The sequence below is a fragment of the Rhynchophorus ferrugineus genome, unplaced genomic scaffold (assembly GCF_030347505.1).
Source record: "Rhynchophorus ferrugineus isolate W39M unplaced genomic scaffold, kcgeb_rfMv2 rfM6, whole genome shotgun sequence".
In the NCBI taxonomy this organism is placed as follows: domain Eukaryota; kingdom Metazoa; phylum Arthropoda; class Insecta; order Coleoptera; family Curculionidae; genus Rhynchophorus; species Rhynchophorus ferrugineus.
In genome coordinates, this window is record NW_027472585.1 from 12,050,346 (window position 1) to 12,069,510 (window position 19,165).

Consider the following 19,165-nt stretch of genomic DNA (forward strand, 5'->3'; position numbering starts at 1 on the left):
CTGATTTTAATACATTTGATATCTTCATATGTTAGGGTAATAACTTAATTTTACTGAATGTTGATCAAGCTTTTAATTCAACACCAAAAAAATAATTTTTTTTAAATAAGTAATAAGTAACCTTAATTGTTTAAAATATATTTATCAAACATGCTCATTTTTACTGAGCTAAAGGTTATTGCGCTTTAAAAATAGAGATTCGATATGGTTATTTATGTCATATTTTGATGATTTTTGTCCTTAATAACCGACAAGAGAAAAGTCAACACTGGCCCATTGAAAATTCTATGTTTGTGGTGATCAATTCTTCAGTTTCATCTCGCATAAGACAGTTTGAACTATTTGTTTAATAATTGATTACAAAAGAAGCTTAATACTTCGGTCTCGCTGAATGAAAGAAGCATGTAGAAGACATACAAATGAATGGAGGTGAGTCTGTATTGATGCCTCTGAAGGTCAAGGAACTGTTTAGTGTATTTTAAATGAAATTGTTCATCAAACTCTAGTTGTCAGAATCAAAGCATGCCAAAAAAGGCCAAACAAATATGTCAAAACCATTGTCGTCGAGTTTGCGTCTCTTAATTTGTTTCTTAAATACAGACTGATTGTCGCATCTTAAAAAGACAGTCATTCCTAATACGAGCTCTGACAGATACGTGTAGAATTTTCCTTAAGCATAGCACTTCAAATACCTCAAGATTGCAGATATCAGAGGGTAACAGTGTCGAAGTTTCAGATACATACAGCACGATTGGCAAGATAAACGTTCGGAAGTGACTGGAGGTTGGTTTTGATAGCATTTTGTCTCTTCTACACGCGCCATCTTAGAGAAGTAAAAACTACTTCAGGTTGTTCTATTCGGCTTTTTACTGCAACAATGCTGTTTTGTTTTCCTTATTACTGATTCGAAGTATTTGAACTGGACCCCATTGAGATTTACAATAGCAGCCGATCCGTCAGTTGTCTATACTTTGGTCTTTTCCTTATGAATTCTCATTGCGTTGAAATGAGAATAATATCATAAAAATGAGAAGAAATTCTAGGAGATGATAAGATCTAGAAACTTCATCGTCTTTATCAGAGAATTTGTGGCATTCATTATATCATGAAGGAGTTGGTAGCATCTCTTAAGTTATGCCTGCTTTTAGAATCTTTTCTCATAATTGCATCTACTATGTTCAAAAGTAGTGGAGACGTTATCTCCTTGGAGAACACCGGCTGGGATCTAAAGTGAATTTGTCAAGTCATTTCGTTTATCTTTTCAACAACTAATGCGATTCCAGCAGGCTACTATAAAAAGGTCAAAATTGAAAACTACAGGAAAAATGTTGACCTCAGTCACGACCACACATGGCAGCGTTTCTTTGGTGTATCCATCGTATAGCCTGCACCTTGCTCTGTTCAACTTTTATTTGTTTCGATCTCTATAAAGGATTATTAATGCTCTAAAACCTGCTCCAAAGGAGAGAGAATTCTAGAAGTTGATATAATATAGAATTTAGGTATATTATAGAGGTTGATATCTAGTTCTTGATATAATTTGGTACTGGAAGAAGTGACGAAATGGTTTCAATTAAAAGTGATTATATGTACAATAATCATCGATTATTGTATTAATTGTTATGGATAAATTTGCTATATTAAATATATTAAATATATTTGCTATATACAATATACTATATTAAAACTGAAATAACTTAGATTATTATTATTATAATTCCACCAAATATCGAAATACCACTCTATTTATAAATTTAATTAAAGATAGCTCATTGGTTTGTTTAGCCACCGTCTGATATCAATTGCCGATACACCAGATCACCACAGAACTATTTCAGTTAGCTGTAGTGGTAAATTTCAGTTAGTCATTATGATAATCAGTTCGGGATTTTCCCGTAGTTTTCTCCTAGTCAGCTTTTGATAAAAGGTACGACTCGTTGGCCAGCACGAGTGCAACTCTGTGCTTTTAACTGCGATTTATGCTGCTAATAATATTTATTCGAGTTTCTTCAATTATTTGTTTTATTCGGATAAGTTGTTTATATTTATATTTGTCAAATGTGCGACTCAGCAGTGCAATGTTATCATAATGTTCCTGTAACTTTAACTAGATTTATATATATATGTATATATTAAAATTTAGTTAAAGCTACATGTTAGTACAATACGCCACTAATTGTGTACGCAGATTGGACTGTATTTAGATTTTATTATTAACCTTAGTGGTTCTACAATCTGCCCGATAGGCAATAAGTCTTTAAGGTATCTTATAAGGCTCGGTGAATGGGGGTAAAATTGAATGAAATGAATTGAATGTGGTGTTTACATTATGTGACCGTTATTTATTGATGATATAAAATATTAAGGAAACACAAATAAATGATCGGCGCTGTGTTTATCTGTTGACGAGGCTTAGGCAGTCGATGGTGGCAAGTCTAAACCAAACGATGGTCGGTTACTGAATGATCGACTGATGTCTCGGGATTGCCACTTATTCGTTAACGTATTCTAGTTGACGCTGCTGGCACCCCGCCCGTGTTCAACATCAGGGAGTATTTTCGGAGTATTTTGTAGACCGTTATTCCACGATGTAAAATTCGACATGCCTCAAGGTCGCTACAAGTCTTTCTTACAATAATGATCTCCTGTGTAAAATATCTTATTCTAAATCTTGCTCTAAAATGTTTGAGTATAAACGTTTCAGTTTACACCCGTCACTGTTATCACTCACATTTAGATGGTTGGTATCTTCATTAAGGAACACGCACTCTTTCCAATCCCTTAACACTTTGAATTATAGTTGTTGTGGATTATAGAGAGGTGTCACGCTATATAACTTCATTAGAGACGTAGCAAGGAACATTGCTACAGCACACAACACACTTGGAATCGTTGAATGATTTGTATATTATATTTGCTAGAAGCACCTCATAGTTGCTTATCCGTATTTTTCCAAGCTAGACGTCGACTTAGATGTATGCCCAGATATACATTGCACTTATTCGGGGGACTTGATAGAAGGTAGAAGTTACACGGGTATACTTTGTTTCATTGGCTTCAATACCCATTGTAGGGTCGGAGTTTTGAGGATTGCTGTTTATCGTGAGATACTTGTGTTTTAGTTTGTTGCCACCTTAGCGATGTTTGTGGTCGGTGGATCAGTAGATACGGGAGATACGAATATTAAAGTGACGTAGTTTTGGTTCTACTATTGATGACCATGTAGTGTTCTTCCAAAACGGGAAGATTGATATTGATGTAAAGACGGTTTCTAATTTTTTTTGTTATACTTGTCGGAGAGGTGTTTGATTCTATAGGCGACGGCTGAAATCTCTCTGTTTTCATAAACCTATTTATAGCAAACAAACACTAAATCTTTACATTTGTTCGCAGGGCTGCATCCGATAAACGAAAGCTGCACGTCAAGAGACCCATGAACGCTTTCATGGTCTGGGCCCAGGCGGCTCGAAGGAAACTGGCCGACCAATATCCCCAGTTACACAACGCGGAATTGTCGAAGACCCTCGGGAAATTATGGAGGTAAGTGAACGTGGCTCGACTTGAACCTCGAACGACGACGTATCCATCAGCGTATCCATCCGCCCATTAATGATCTTTTGAAGTGACCAGGAAGTGTTTTTCGCGTCCGAGAAACCTTCCTCAACGCGATGATTCAGCGTAAACTGGTTATTTTTGATTGATTTTTAACACTTTCGTAAATGGTTTTGGCGCGGCAGTACCTCGAACAATGGCAATGTTATTGAGATAAACTTGTGTTTTCAACGCTCGAGGCTACGTTGCCACATTGTATTAAAATAGTTTTCCTTGTAACTGGTATTGGTTGTCAATTAATTTCTGCGCCATAATATGTTATACAATTTATTTAATTTTATTTGCTTTCGAATAAACGTTGTTCAATGTATGCACATAGATACTTCAAATGTTAATTATATATCGTTCTGATCTCATCAATTTTCTAATTTAACCATTTAAGTAACTAAACTTAAGTAAATTTAATTAATATAATTAATTCTTAGAATCTTTTTTCTTTGTTATTCTATATAGTGTCTTTATAGCGTGTTTAACTAATATTTCCAATTTTTATTTCCAATCCTTGTTCAGAAGATGATGTTTTTTAAAATATATTTATTACATTGTTACTAGTCGTTGCCGACTAACCTACGATTTGTCTTTACATTAACTTAAATTTGTGTATATGTAGGAGGACCCATCGGACCTATTTTAGTTTCTGGCGTAATAATGTTTATGCATTAACACTACTGTTTTTCTGTTAAATGCACCTCACTACACTACACTACACAAGATCAAATGGTTTGATTCTTTTGTGATAGTGTGTGTCCTGGTCTGGTATTATCCAGGAGTTCTATTACTTCTATGTTGACATGAGAATGGAGTTTTTCCTCATGTCTCCTTACAATTCTCTTGATTTGACAGTTGGTATCTGAAGGTCTCGATGTAAGTAATCAGTCCTGTAGTATCTTCGTGTACGAACAGTATTTCTCAGGACATGTCTGGCATTCATAATTGTATTCCATATGTCCATATAGGTTTCAATATTTGCTGATATAATAGTAATTTGTTACGTAATGATGATTGCAATTTTCTTCCAACTAACTAATACATTTTCCTATATTTAAACTCTAGTTCTTTCCTTTTCTTTTTTTACATGTTGTTTCCAGCAAAGTTTTGAATCAATGTTCATTCCGAGATACTTAGCGTTGTTGCTATATGCAATAATATTATTATTTATTGTTATTGGTCGTTGAGCTGTCTGATTATACGTGAGCTGCACATGTATATATTTGTTAAATTCATTTGAAGTCCAAGCCAGTGTTTGTCATGGAAATATCGTCTCTTCATTACTTTTCAACATAATGGTGGATGCAATTATGTGAAAAGTTTTAAACACAGACATGGTGTTAAATACGATCTAATGTTTGCTGATGATAGCGTTATATTCGTTGATTCATGGTGTTTAATAAGAATTAACCAAGAATAGACCAAGGTATTGACAACTGACGGATTTCTCGCTGTTGTAAATTTCAACGGGTTCTAGTTAAAGCAATTGCGAGAGTTCTAGTACTTGGGCTTAATAATCTAGGAGTAGATGGTGGCATCTATTGCTGAAGCAATAAACAGAATCGGTCAAGTTGCAGGAGATTTAAAGTCTCTAAGATTGTGTGCGTGGAAGAGATGACGTATCAATATCATGATTAAAATCTGCCTCTTTGGAATGGTTATTTTGCCAATCGTTCTGTATGACTTCGAGGCTTGAACACTGTTACATTTTGACATTTGTAAGCTTGAGTTATTTTAAAAGCGATTCTTACGAATTTTTCAACATGTTTCTCTACGAGATCATATTAGAAATAGTCTTTGGCACCCTTGACCTGAGTCTTAAACAGTGGCATATTGCTTAAGCGTTGATAACGATGACGATAGTAGCACATTCATAGGTCCAGTAGGCGTACCACAAATAACAGCAACACTTTCAGCATCACGTACGTCCCTTAAAATTAATTCACAGTATTAATTTAATAATAACTTTGTGTCGAAAGCATTTTAGCATTCAATCTGTAAAAGTCTGCTGATATATTATATGCCTAAATTTGTAATATTATATATAGCTATAAAAATTATTTTCTTCTTCATTAATGTGATCTATTTTTATCAAAGATAAACTGTTAGTATATTAATCAATGAACTTGTTATCTTTCAACTAGTTATCGTGTCTATTTCGTATACATTTTTTATAATGTAATTAACATTATATTTTTGATAATACATAAATAGAGTTCAGTTCATCCGAAATTATTCGGATTTTATAATGAATATTATGGACTAGGAGTGTTAAAGGCATTGTAATTGATTTAATTGTTTTTGATATTCTTTTGACTACCTGTATATTCTTGAAGTACTACCTGTATTGTATCTTCATAGAGCGCCGGTGGTATTTGAGAAATACCGTCTCTATTCGGCGTCGAATATACTGGCAAGTGCAGTTTGTAAAAATCGTTTTAAACTCGGAGGGGATTTTTACCATTTGATGCGTCGAGACATGTAACCGAATTCAATTTGTGTTAAGTTTGTGTAGAAGGACCCCCTGGTCAAAATATCGTCTTATTCAGCTTAAAAGTTGATTTGGTACATGTAACATAGAACTTTTCCGCAGTTGGAGCTCTGACCTACTTCCTATCAATCATATTATATCATATTAATCATATTTTATAGCTAACATATAATCATCAATCATATAATCATCCAATCCAAATTAAGCTTTTATGTACTTCTTTGATGAGTCTCACGACTGGTCAGCTTATAATTTCCGTTCGCACAAGCGCTTGTTATCAGTTTAACCGATTTTTTAACTATGGTTTTGTGAGATGCACAGTCACATAACCAAAATTGATTTTTGAAGGGAAACAATACAGTTGAAGCAAAAATATGGCTTGAGTTTCCGGACACTGCCCCAGGAAAATCAACTATCAAGGATTGGTATGCTAAGTTTAGACATGGTGAAATGAGCACCGAAAATGGTGAACGCAGTGGACGCCCAAAAGAGGTTGTTACCGACGAACACATTAAGAAAATCGACAAACTGATTTTGAATGACCGTTTGAAAATTGAAATTGAATGAAGTAGCAGACACTCTAAAGATATCAACTGAACGTGTATATCATATCATTCACGAATACTTGGGTATGAGAAAGTTCTGTGCAAAGTGGGTACCGCGCGAGCTCACTTTTGACCTAAAACAACGAGGAATTAATGATTTGGAGCAGTATTTGAAGATAATCAAGCGTAACAAACCCGAGTTTTTGCGTCGATATATGGCAAAGTATGAAACATGGTCCCATCATTTCACTCCGAAGTCCAATCGACAGTCATCCGAGTGGACTGCACACGATGAACCCGCTCCAAAGCATGGGAAAATGCAGCAGCCGGCTGGCAAGGTGGTGGCGGCTGTATTTTGGGATGCGCATGGAATAATTTTCATTGACTACCTCGAAAAAGGAAGGACCATCAACAGCGACTATTACATAGCGTTATTGGACCGTTTGAAGGACGAAATCTCCGAAAAACGACCACATTTGAAGAAAAAGAAAGTGCTGTTTCAACAAGATAATGAACCGTGTCAAAAATCAGTGAAAACGGTGGCAAAAATCCATTAACTGTGCTTCGAATTGCTTCCTCAGTCACCGTATTCTCCAGATCTGGCCGCCAGCGACTATTTCCTGTTCTCAGATTTCAAAAGAATGCCCGTTGGGAAGAAATGTTCGTCGAATAATGAAGTGATCGCCGAAATTGAGGCCTGTTTTGAAACAAAGGACAAATCATACTACGAAAATGGTATCGAAAAGTTGGAAGGTCGATATAATCAGTGTATCACCCCTGAAGGGAATTATGTTGAATAGAAAAAACTAAGTTTACCAAAAAAATATGTTTTACTATGGTAGGCCGTGGACTTTTCAATTGACCTGTTAAAAAGGTTTCCAAACTTATTGGTAAAGTTTTCAAAACTTTTTATTTTTGATGTTTATTATTTATGACGTTATTATGAATTATAAAAAGCCTGATTAAAATACATAAATAACAATATATGCAATAATGTTAATTAGCTAGTGATTAATGATGTAAGTTACTCAATTTTTTTACGATATAAAATGCTAAATTGACCATAACCCACTTGATTAATTTTCAATTACAATGATCATCTCTCACGATGCCAATGGTAATGTCTTGATGCGAAACCTCCGAGTCGGTCGATTTCAAATAGAACAAATTGAAAGTTATATTGTTGTTCTTAAGGCACGATAATTACATTTCGTTAATTTAAAAACGTTTATTTTTAGTGGGATTAAGAAATCAGTGATATTGGAGGTCAGTACGAGAGGTTATACAGATGGGGCCCTTATCTCGGTCATTGATCGACTGTGAAGAATCTCCTGCGTTGTCGGAGATATTTATGCGCTCGAAAAATAGAAAATATTATTATTTCATCGTTTAGTTTCCGAAAGGTGAAAGCCGGTGGGTTTGTGACTATAAGGTTTTGTTGTTTTCATGAAACAACATTGTGGTGGAGTATTTTCAAGTAGAATAGAATACATTTTGCTCACTTTACATTTTGTGTATAAAGTATGTTTCATCTTTTGGTGATAAATCATCGTTATTTGTAAATACGAAACGTCGAGGGAGAACATGAATGGATCATTTGGTACCTTTAAATTGATATTAATTAAATACGTTTAATTCAAAAAGTAAATTCACAAATTACAAAGCAGTTTTATTTGGGAGCAATGCAAATTCTGATGCCATAAAAATGAATTTAGCGATTTTTCGTTCAAGACTACTTGATAATTTGAAAATTTGAGGTTTTAATATACATGTCTTCTGATATATTTTTTTATAACATCTTTATTAGATACGCTTAGTACAATCTTAATTACAATTAATTTATTACTACTTTTCCTATGTATTTGGATTAATTAACAAGCAAGACGAGTGCGAGAAAATACATCAGTATTATAAAATTATAATTATTTATTAATTATTAACTTATAGCTATAGTTTACACTAATATTAAACACTAAATATTCACACAAGTTCGTATGGTTTTGTTCGTTTCAATCTCCTGACATCCTGCGCGCTGTCCAGCAGTTGTATTGCTTCCACGTTAGTATGATTTAGTAATCTCCTTTCGTGTTTTAAGGCGAAATCCTGCACAACTTCGCAAATCCATTTGATTTCCAGGTCATCGTGCAGTTCTTCATTGGTTACATAGCGATAGGCATTGGTAATTGATCGAAGAACCTTGTTTTGACAGCGCTGTATGACTAACTGATGTGAATTTTTAGTGCAACCCCATATTTGCACCCCATAGGTCCAAACTGGCTTTATAATTGTATTATAGATCAACCTCTTTGATTTCAGATCAAGTTGAGAGTATCTTCCGACTAACCAGTATAGTTGTTTTATTTTGGTTCTGACACATAGATAGCGCCACTACAATTAAATCCATATGTTTTTTAGTTAGCCCCAACCCTCAAAAGATGCGTGTATAAATTTGACAACTATCGGATCATTAGTTGGTGAATTATAGCATTTTGAGTGAAGCAATTTTTGTTATTGTGAAAAAAATGGATAAAAAGGAATTTCGCGTGTTGATGAAATATTGCTTTTTGAAGGGAAAAATACAGTTGAAGCGAATACTTGGCTTGATGCCGAGTTTCCTGACACTGCCCCAGGAAAATGAACCATTAAGTATTGGTATGCTAAGTTTAGACGTGGTGAAATGAGCACCGAAGATGGTGAACGCAGAGGACGCTCAAAAGAGGTTGTAACCGACGAAAATATTTAAAAAATCCACAAAATGATTTTGAATGACCGTAAATTGAAATTAAATGAAATAGTAGACAGTTTTAAGATATTAATTGAACGTGTATATCATATCATTCACTAATAATTGGGTATGAAAAAGCTCTCTGCAAAGTGGGTGCCACGCGAGCTCACTTTTGACCAAAAGCAACGACGAGTTGATGATTCTGAGCAGTGTTTGAAGATGATCAAGCTTTTTGCGTCGATATGTGTCAATGGATTAAACGTGGCTCCATCATTACACTCCGAAGTTCAATCGACACTCATCCGAGTGGACTACACACGATGAACCCAATCCAAAGCGTGGGCAAACGCAACAGTCGGCTGGCAAGGTTTTGGAGTCTGTATTTTGGGATGCGCATGGAATAATTTTCATTGACTACCTTGAAAACGAAAGGACCGTCATCAGCGACTATTATATAGCGTTATTGGACCGTTTAAAGGACGAATTCGCCGAAAAACGGCCGCATTTGAAGAAAAAGGAAGTGCTGCGTCACCAAGACAATGCACCGTGTCACAAGTCAGTGAAAACGAAGGCAAAAATCCATGAATTGTGCTTCGAATTCTCCAGATCTGGCCCCCAGCGATTATTTCCTATTCTCAGATCTCAAAAGAATGCTCGCTGCTATAATCAGTGAACCCTCAGTCCCTTGAAGGAATTGGAATTATGTTGAATAAAAAAACTAATTTTTCCAAAAAAAAAAATATTTTACTGTGATAGGCCGGGTGCTTGACTCCAATTGACCTGTTAATTTAATTTGAAAAACTATAACGTGCCAACTGTTTCTTAAATTTTAATTCCTTTTTGTTTTTTATTTTCCTTCTTGATAGACAAATGATAAAGATAAATAATTTTTTTATATACCATCAGAAATGTCCATCAAGCGTAATGAAATACTTATTATTTAAATTCCTTTTGGTCTACACTTTTATCAGTTTGGTAACGTGCTCTTGAAACTAAAACGTATTAGATGCGAAATGACCCACAAAACCGAAATCGTCTTTCATTCATCACGATACAATGTATTTGGCTATTAAGATAAAATTCATTCATGAATGCGAGTAAACAGAAAAATAAATTAAATTTTTATTATTAATTAAATAGATAATTTGTTTTTTGTCACGTTCGAGTCGAGATAATGCTATTCCGCTGAATTTAATAACATTGCAAAATAGGTCGGCGCTTCTTTATTTTAATACTAGCCATGTCTCTGATGATGGGTGGTGCTACGTTGCATGTAACACATACTTCGTTCCAGTATATCGTTCTTAATCGTTTGAATTCTAGTTATAGTCTATTCAAAGTTTATTTATATATGTGTCATCGAAATTTGTAATGTCAAAACGTCGCAATGTTGCCCCATCAACTCTGAGTTGTAGTTCAGTTTGGCTTTGACATACAACAAAATTCTAATCTAATTAAAATAATTAAACAAAAAAATGTTGTGGAATATAATTTATTTTAACATTATAGTACATCTAATACATATATTATCGAAGGATTTAGAACTTACTTATTAGAAGGAAACTATAATGAAGAACACAGGTATAATCGTTTGTAGGTTAGAGTTGTTTTATTAACGTTGAACTCTTTTCCACACCACCCATGTGGTAGGGTTTCTTTTGGGTTGAAATTTTATATAAGAAGGTAAATAGGTTTAAGAAGTAAATAACAGTATTCAGTGACTCGGATTTAGTTAATATATTTCTTTGTATTTTAAAAATATATGTCGTTCAGTAATAAACAGCAGTTAATATTCAATGAATTCCTTCTACCTGGTTGGCATTTGATTCTTGTTAAAGTATATACTGACTTCATGCACACTTGTATGACCTAATAAGTTATATTATATTAAATATAATTTTCTATATTATTAGGTAACTGAAAAAGAAAACATAAAAACTGAGGACTAATATACACAATAAACAAAACAAATGAGGCCTAATGTTAATTGTTATCAACAGTGTTACTTGCCTCTATGTTACGTCAATTATATTCTAGACATAATCGAAGGTACTTAAAATATTAAATACTTTCGTTAGAATGATCTTATTGCTGTGAATAAGTAACTGAAGTTCATACTGTACTGACTGGTTCTCGTTTCACATCTTTTTTTTCTACTTTGGAACGAAAATACACACTCTGTATGGAGTTTTAATATTAATAATTATATTAGGGATCGTCACACCATCTCGATATACATTATAATGTCTAATTACAATTCAACATTATTAAATAATGTTGTAAGACCTGTACCCATACAAACCGTCCAGTACAACCAAAACAACTAAGTCATGTGCAAACTTTCGAGCGCTTTAGCGCGCATTTAAAACAACACTATTTCAAACGTAATTTTTTCTTTCACATCCACATTATTTGCAGAAGTAATTTATATTCCCAGTAAAGTAAATATAGTCCGTTCAATAAAATTTATATTGCCTCATCAATTTTGGGTTTTCGTTAATTTTGGTTTTGACATACAACAAAATTCTAATCTAAATAAAATAATGAAACAAATACTGTTATCAAATATAATTTATTTTAACGTTATAGTTATTGAACTACAATTGTTTATAAAGTTATAATAGGTTGTAGGTTAGTGTTGTGTTTTACCAGATTTCCATTGAACTCTTTTTCACGCTACCTATGAGTTCTAGGTGCTTTTTTTATGTAATGGTTTCCCCTGGAGGCCTAATCTACCTACATAACGATTATATATCAAAGTAATGTATTTTAGTTTCATTTGAGAGCATGTTTACCTTTTTACGTTTAGTTCTTGTTTACTTCGATGGTGTGTTTATTGGTCAAGTCATTTTGGTATCATATGGTATATATTTTATTTATTCTGCTACTATCTGTGTACACCATTCTTGATAAAATTAATCACCGAATGAAGTCTATTGCATTTACCATATCTACAAAACAGTTTACCCTAATGTTTTCACGCCCTACAATACCACTTTCTACAGTTATATTCAATTAATTATGTGCATCCCTTTAGTTGTTTCCACCCCCATCACTCTGTCTCGGGAATTTCCAGCATTGCACAGCATTATCACTTACCCTGAAAGTTTTCTTCAGTCAAAGTGACTGAAGAAAACTTTCCGATTCATTGTCCAATTCAATCACTAAACTGTTAATTTCTAATCTGTCTAAAACATGTTCACGATTTCCATCAATTTCTTCCTCTGTATGTCTTATCGAGTTCATCCAAACCCAAGGTGTTATGGTTGATAATGATTCCTCCCACATATCCAAACAGTTCTTGATGAAATATCCCTCGACCAATATGTGTATTATAATAAGTTTTTGCTGCCCCCATATCAACTCTATTCGATTGAATATACAGTGATAGGGAGGAAGTCATTTTTGTTGAGTTGAAAGTATTTTTTGGTGACATTTGTTATAGTGACCTGGGTACCTTTAATTGAGTTGCTATATAATTCAAATTGTTCTATCCTCTTTAATGTATGAACAAATATTGTGTTGATATAGTATTGTTATCAACGAAAGCATAACAGCGATTGCAGAATTGTTTATTTAGTTCAGAATATTCACTACGGTTTGTAAGTGGGCATTTCATTTCATAGCAACAGAAGCACAAAACAGTTGAACAAACATGTTCAAAAACAGTTAACTTGTTATTCGATGTTAAGTTAAGGGAGAAAGATATATAGTAATTGTGGACTATAATAATGTATATGTGGTTTATATCTGAATATCTTTTAAACAATGCACTGCAGTGTACATGCTTCTAGAAGAATCTCTAAAGTTCTTAGGGAAGGTCAAGATAATTGTGTAACTTTAAAGCTCATTAGACACACAGGTTTATGCTTGCCTATGGTATTAATGCGGATGGTCAAGGTTACGGTTACGAGGCGTTGTTTTTTGAACAAACGTTGATTCTTTACTCTGCTGCTTCACTCACATATAAGGCTTGGAAACTATATAAATGCCTCGTCGTTGATCAACCAGCTTGGAGATAACATCAGTTTTATTGTTATTTAGAAATCAGCATACTGAACAACATTTCATGATATATTTCACACTGTAGTTTCGTACGGCTTGAGAATTGATGAGAACACTAAAATATTGACAATTGACGTATATATTGCTATGTAATGGATCTAAGATGTATTGAAACCAGTTAGAGCAAGTTCGGAATTTCCAGTATTCGTTCATGTCTCTCTCGGAGATCAATTCAGAAATGAAGTCATATGTTTACGATGCGCTCCAGTTAGTACACGGTTGAGAAACAAATTCAGAGACACATATTACAGTATGAACTTGAACACTCCAATGAAAGGTATACGAATTCTTCATAGACTTTTGTAGCGAAATCGATCTTTTGGTATAAGACACACTGCTTCAAAAAAAGGTAAAGATCAAGATAGTCATGGAAAACAGCGGCATATTGATTCAGAAGTGGACACTCTACCCGAACACAACATAATTAATAGACAACACCGTCATTTTAACATCTTACTATTGTTGTTCATAGTAAGAGAAGAACAAAGTAATAGAAATATGGTGGAATCTAAACAATAGCAATGGAGAATCTCCAAGAATTAAAGAAGCAGACCGAGTAATTTTTTATTTGTGTTCGTCATACATGTCCCGTTTCTTCAAAATTATTTTCTTGAAATTTCTTCTACATTGTGAGATCGATACGAGAATGTGCAACATCACTGAACCGAGACGTTATCAATTTCATTGTCGCGTTTTATCTGGGATTCTTAATTACGAGGGAGCGTATTCTACTGAGAAAAAATGACCAATTAAAAGCAGATACGTATAACCTCCAGTCCGGCATGGGTCGATATCGCGTTTTTGTGCATATATATCATTGAAATTATTACTAATAACAATTTCCTGTTTATTTTCAGAGCTGAACTTATATCCGACACTTGGACCTTTTTTTATTTCTTTATTGCTGCCCGATAAGGCAACAATGAATTGTGAAGTATTAATCTTTGTTTGTTCGAAGTTTTGTCGGCCCTGATATCGACGTGCACGTGTACGTAGGTTTTTAGGTCTCGAGTGTCAAAAATAGTTGAATTGAAAAGGGTGAAGACGGTGGGCTACGGGAAAAGTACGAGTGTATGTATTCGAATATTTGCTTAAATATTTGTTTCTTATTTTGACAGCAAACATTGTGCGAGGTAAAAATGTTTACTTGGTTAGTGTACCGGATGTAAGTGAAGGGTCCGCAGTAATGAAATCAGTTGTTTTATTACTTTTTTAATAACCTTGGGCTGTGTCGAATTTTTACTGATCATCGTATCGAGATGACGGGAAGTACTAGTTGGTTGTATGCATTTCTGTTTTGTTAATATTCGTTTGAAATTTTTATTTTTCGTCCCATCGGGTGGTATTGTTCACACCATAATTTCCTTATTTTCACTGCTTAACCAGTTAGGAATTTTTCCTTAAGAGTGTTTTAAAAATCCAAATTATTATAGGAGTCAGAGCTGTTTTAGTGAAGCGGTATCTAAAAATTAAATTTTAAACGCGGTTTTCTCGAAACTGATTTTTTTTGAGATGGTTAACATGATACCTTAAGTTCTACTCGTCAGATTTACTTGACAGTTGGCGTGAGCGTTCTCTATACATTCTTCTATCGCTCTTCATTATATATTTAAAAACACTGTCATTTTAAGTTGTTTTGTACATTTGTGCAATTTGTAAATTGGTTTCAGAATCAGTCAATATTTTCCTTTTCATTTTATTGTAGTTGATAGGAGACAAAATACTGTCTGATTAGTTCGAACGCGTAAACTAATGAGCCTGTCAAAGTCGTCCGGTTGTCAGAGTATTGGAGCTGTCATGAGCAGTCATTATTAGTCTTCTCTTAATTCTTATTTCTCTTATTAGTTAATTAGTCTGTTCTGCATTTTTCTTTTCCCAGATTTAAAAGAGCTAAATATATCAAAAATAACCTTCTGAAATCTCAATTCTTCAAAGAGCAATAACTTTTGACTGAGTAAAAGAAATATAGTGCGTTTTACATGGAATATTCTTGTATTTGAAACGCGAGTAAGTATTAGTGAGATATATACGATATTTTATATATAAGATTAACTTACCTATTAAGACTGATATAAAATGGTACCAAATAATCTGTTAGAAACAATTTTTTCAATACAATTCAACAATTCTGAATATTAATTAATTTCGGTGAAGGCGAAGACAGATTTACACCAATCTTTAGCCTTTATTTTGATTCAGAATTATGGCTGTAGACCCAAGTTATCCTTAATACTCCCCAAAATCTGTTTAATTATTTTCGTTATTAAGTAGTTTTCAAAGTCAAGCAACCGCACTGGTTTGTCGGGATAAACTCTCAACCTGATCTAAAATCCAAGAGATTGGTTTATCAGTCAATAATAAAGCCAATTTGGACCTATGGGGTGCAAATAAGGGATTGCACTACTTTTACTTTTTTTTGAAGATTTTACTAAGCATATGTAATATAAGATGTAATTATAAAAAAATTAGGTCGTTTTACATTTTGTGACACTGTTGAAATGCGTCACCCACCGTACAGGTTGTGCAAGATGAAATGTTGAAATGTACTGTTAGAAAAATAGGTGCGTCGTGAATAACAATATGATTTAATTTTAAACATTATTGAAAACAAAATTGCAGGACTCTATCTTTTCTTTATTTCCTCAAGTTTTCTTTGTCATTATCAAGTCTTTTATAGATACTACAAAACAATTATGCCTTTCCCCTGCAATCGGTAGGGGTTTATGTATAATATTATTTAAAAGACAACAAAATCATCTGTTACATAATATTACACGAGTGCTGGTGTCTTCAATTCAAAATAACGTTAAATTTGTTTCGTCATTCACACAATCACTTGAGTGCGTTCCGTGTTTGTATTAACATAAGATTAACATTTTATGTATTTGCGGATATTTGCTGATGTTGTTTATATATGTGCTTTCTGTGAATTAGGTGATTGTGATTTATATCAAAATAAATTTATATAAGTTCTTTACACTGTATCGTAAAATATATTATGTCAAAAATGTAACGGTTATTGATCAAAGAACTAAATAACTCCTTAAAAGAATTGTTAAGGTTTTTTTTGTACCTTGGTACAACCTTTTGCAGTTGTTTTTGTTTTTTTAAGTTCATCTTAATATTTCGTGATTGAAATAGAATTTTGTCACATCGCAGAACAACTGTTGCAGATATTTTATCAAAAATATGTGCTCATGAGTTAAAGAATGTGAAATAGTTTAGAAAACAAAACTATTAATTTATTTCAAAAATCTGTTTTTACTTAACGGAAAGAGGAAGCGACTTGTTGAATGACGATACAAAGCGATACTGAGGGTAAAAACAGGTGAAAATCACACCGGCTTTTATTTTTAAATATTTCACTCGTAATACCATTCAAAACGGATGGTCTCTCAGATCTCAGTATAGTCCGTGGTCAGAACATATATAATGTATATAATGCATTAAGAAACGGTCTAGTTGAGGTCAAAGAGATTTGCCTTAAATTAAAATTTGTTAAACTGAAGAAAGTTAGGACTGAAAATCTTGAAAAAAAGATTGAGATATTTTAAGATGGCAAATTCTTTAAGGGAGGCCGCATTTGTGGAAAGATAACTCTTGAATTTTGCATCATATTTACGCAACATTTCATAAGGTAATTTTTTTAACTGGAATCTCATCAAATATCGTCGAACAACTACTGTATTCACCTGATATTGTTTCAGTCGACTTCATTATCTTCCTAGAAATTCCGGTTACCATTTATGGCACCTATTTTTAGTCAGAAGAAGACATAAAAGAGATTCAAGATTTTCTTAATTGGCTCATTTTGATAAAAATACAATAAATCTTCATTTAAAAATGAATGTTTTACTACTGTTCTGTGGTTTTTGGCATTAGTACACAAGCTAGATGGGTACGGGAATAATACATCTGTATAGCTGTTGTTATATATCGAAATATTGGATTATTTCGCAAATCCATTTGATTTCGAGGTCATCGTGCAGCTCTTCATTGGTTACGTAGCGATAATCATTGGTACTTAATCGTAGAACTTAGTTTTAACAGCTTTGAATTACTAGTTGTTTTGTTGTTTTACGATAAATCATTCTCTTTGATACTAGATCTAGTTGAGAATACCTTCCAACTAAACAGTACAGTTGTTTTGAGTCTGATCTGCTCTGCTTTTAGTCCAACACGGCGTTTTCAATTTACCAAAACCTACTATTCAGGTGAATGCCGTTGAATGATTCTGCTTGAGGAATCTGGCATCCGTCAAGTGTTGTTATTAGGTTTTTGTAATTTCGCCACAACGCCAAATTAACATTGACCGATTTGGGGCTTTTAAGCTGTATTTTTTAGCGTCTAGTTCATTTGTAGATCTTGTTAACTGCTACTTGTACTTCTTCTACAGCCTTATATAAACAATTTGGATAAATATGTCTTATGCAATACCACTTCAATATTTTTAACGGAATTATTTTTTCTATGATCCGAAATTATTCGTAAACCAACAAATAATAGTAACTAAAGCCGAATAGATGGAAAATCTATTTTTCGAAACATAAATGATACATGGCTCGACAACGTTATAAATAAAGAGTCTTGGCATAGAGCGGTGAATTTCTCAGAGACCATTTAGATGTGCGGCAAGCAGAACGTTTTATCAACGTTATTAATTGGTTTTGGCATATCCATGATTGCAATCTCGAACATTTTTTAAATTAGCATTTGTTTACTGTTGGAAACAGGTTCATCGCCGTTCTACATGACGGCTAACATATTAAATCGTGTTAAAATAGCTCGAACGTTATCCATGTATTAACGATCTGATACCCCATCTTTATATTTTGATTTATTTTTCTAGCCTAATTTCCCTTCATTAAATTCGTTTTATTTTTAGTTCTGGATATTTTAAATTATTAATTCCAATTCAGTTCGATCTAATTCATCTCGTTTAAGTCTATTCGAGAGTTATTAGATGTGGGAGTCAGGATAGTAAGATCTGAGGAAATGTTCAGAGTTAAGACCCATTTATTGGCCAATAATATTCAAATTAATTATTAATACATTTAGTATAGTTTAAGTCCAAGTTGTTTCCGTTTGGCGAGTATATGTTTCTTCCAAGTTAGGCGTCGATCTAGGTGCATACGAAGATATTTATCCGCTTGCGGGAGTTGATAATTATTGATATAGATTGGGGGACATGTTCTTCTACGTAGCGTAAAAGTTATATGACTGGATTTTGTTTCGTTGGCTTTTATGTGCCATCTCTTCAGCTATATTTGAATTTGATTTAGGTGTGTTTGTAGGTTCATTGATACTCTGACTGAATCTTCATAAGGGGCTAAAACTGCCGTGTCATCTGCGTCTTTGCCGCAGTAGTTATTTTTGTTGTAGGAAGATAAGCTGTGTACAGAAGATGTATACAAATGTAACTAGAATATATGTATAAATGATATAAGTATATAAGTAAAAACAAAGGCTAAAAGCACTATTCTACGCAATATAATCAAAATATTGTTCAACAGCTTTTCCCTTTTTCATATTTATCTAGTGTCATCAATTTTATGAGATCTATTGTAAGGATATTTTCTAGTAATATTATACTGGGAACATATTTTTAATGAACACCTAACCCAAAAAGTTCATTTTCTTTACATTTTGCTCAAGAAAATGAAATAATGATGAGCGCTTTCAATGATTTTTCAAGTATATTAGTTGAAGGATATATATTTGTGACCCCATGTACCATAA

The 19,165-nt window shown here is 33.4% G+C and overlaps 1 protein-coding gene across 1 annotated transcript in view; it reads left to right on the plus strand.

The window, feature by feature from the left end:
- Positions 1-19,165, plus strand: part of LOC143199184 (transcription factor Sox-9-B) — a 49,666-nt gene that overhangs the window by 18,110 nt on the left and 12,391 nt on the right. The window contains exon 2 of the mRNA XM_076409009.1: positions 3,394-3,540. Within this exon, the coding sequence (XP_076265124.1) occupies positions 3,394-3,540 (147 nt within the window). The remainder of the gene's footprint in view (positions 1-3,393; positions 3,541-19,165) is intronic.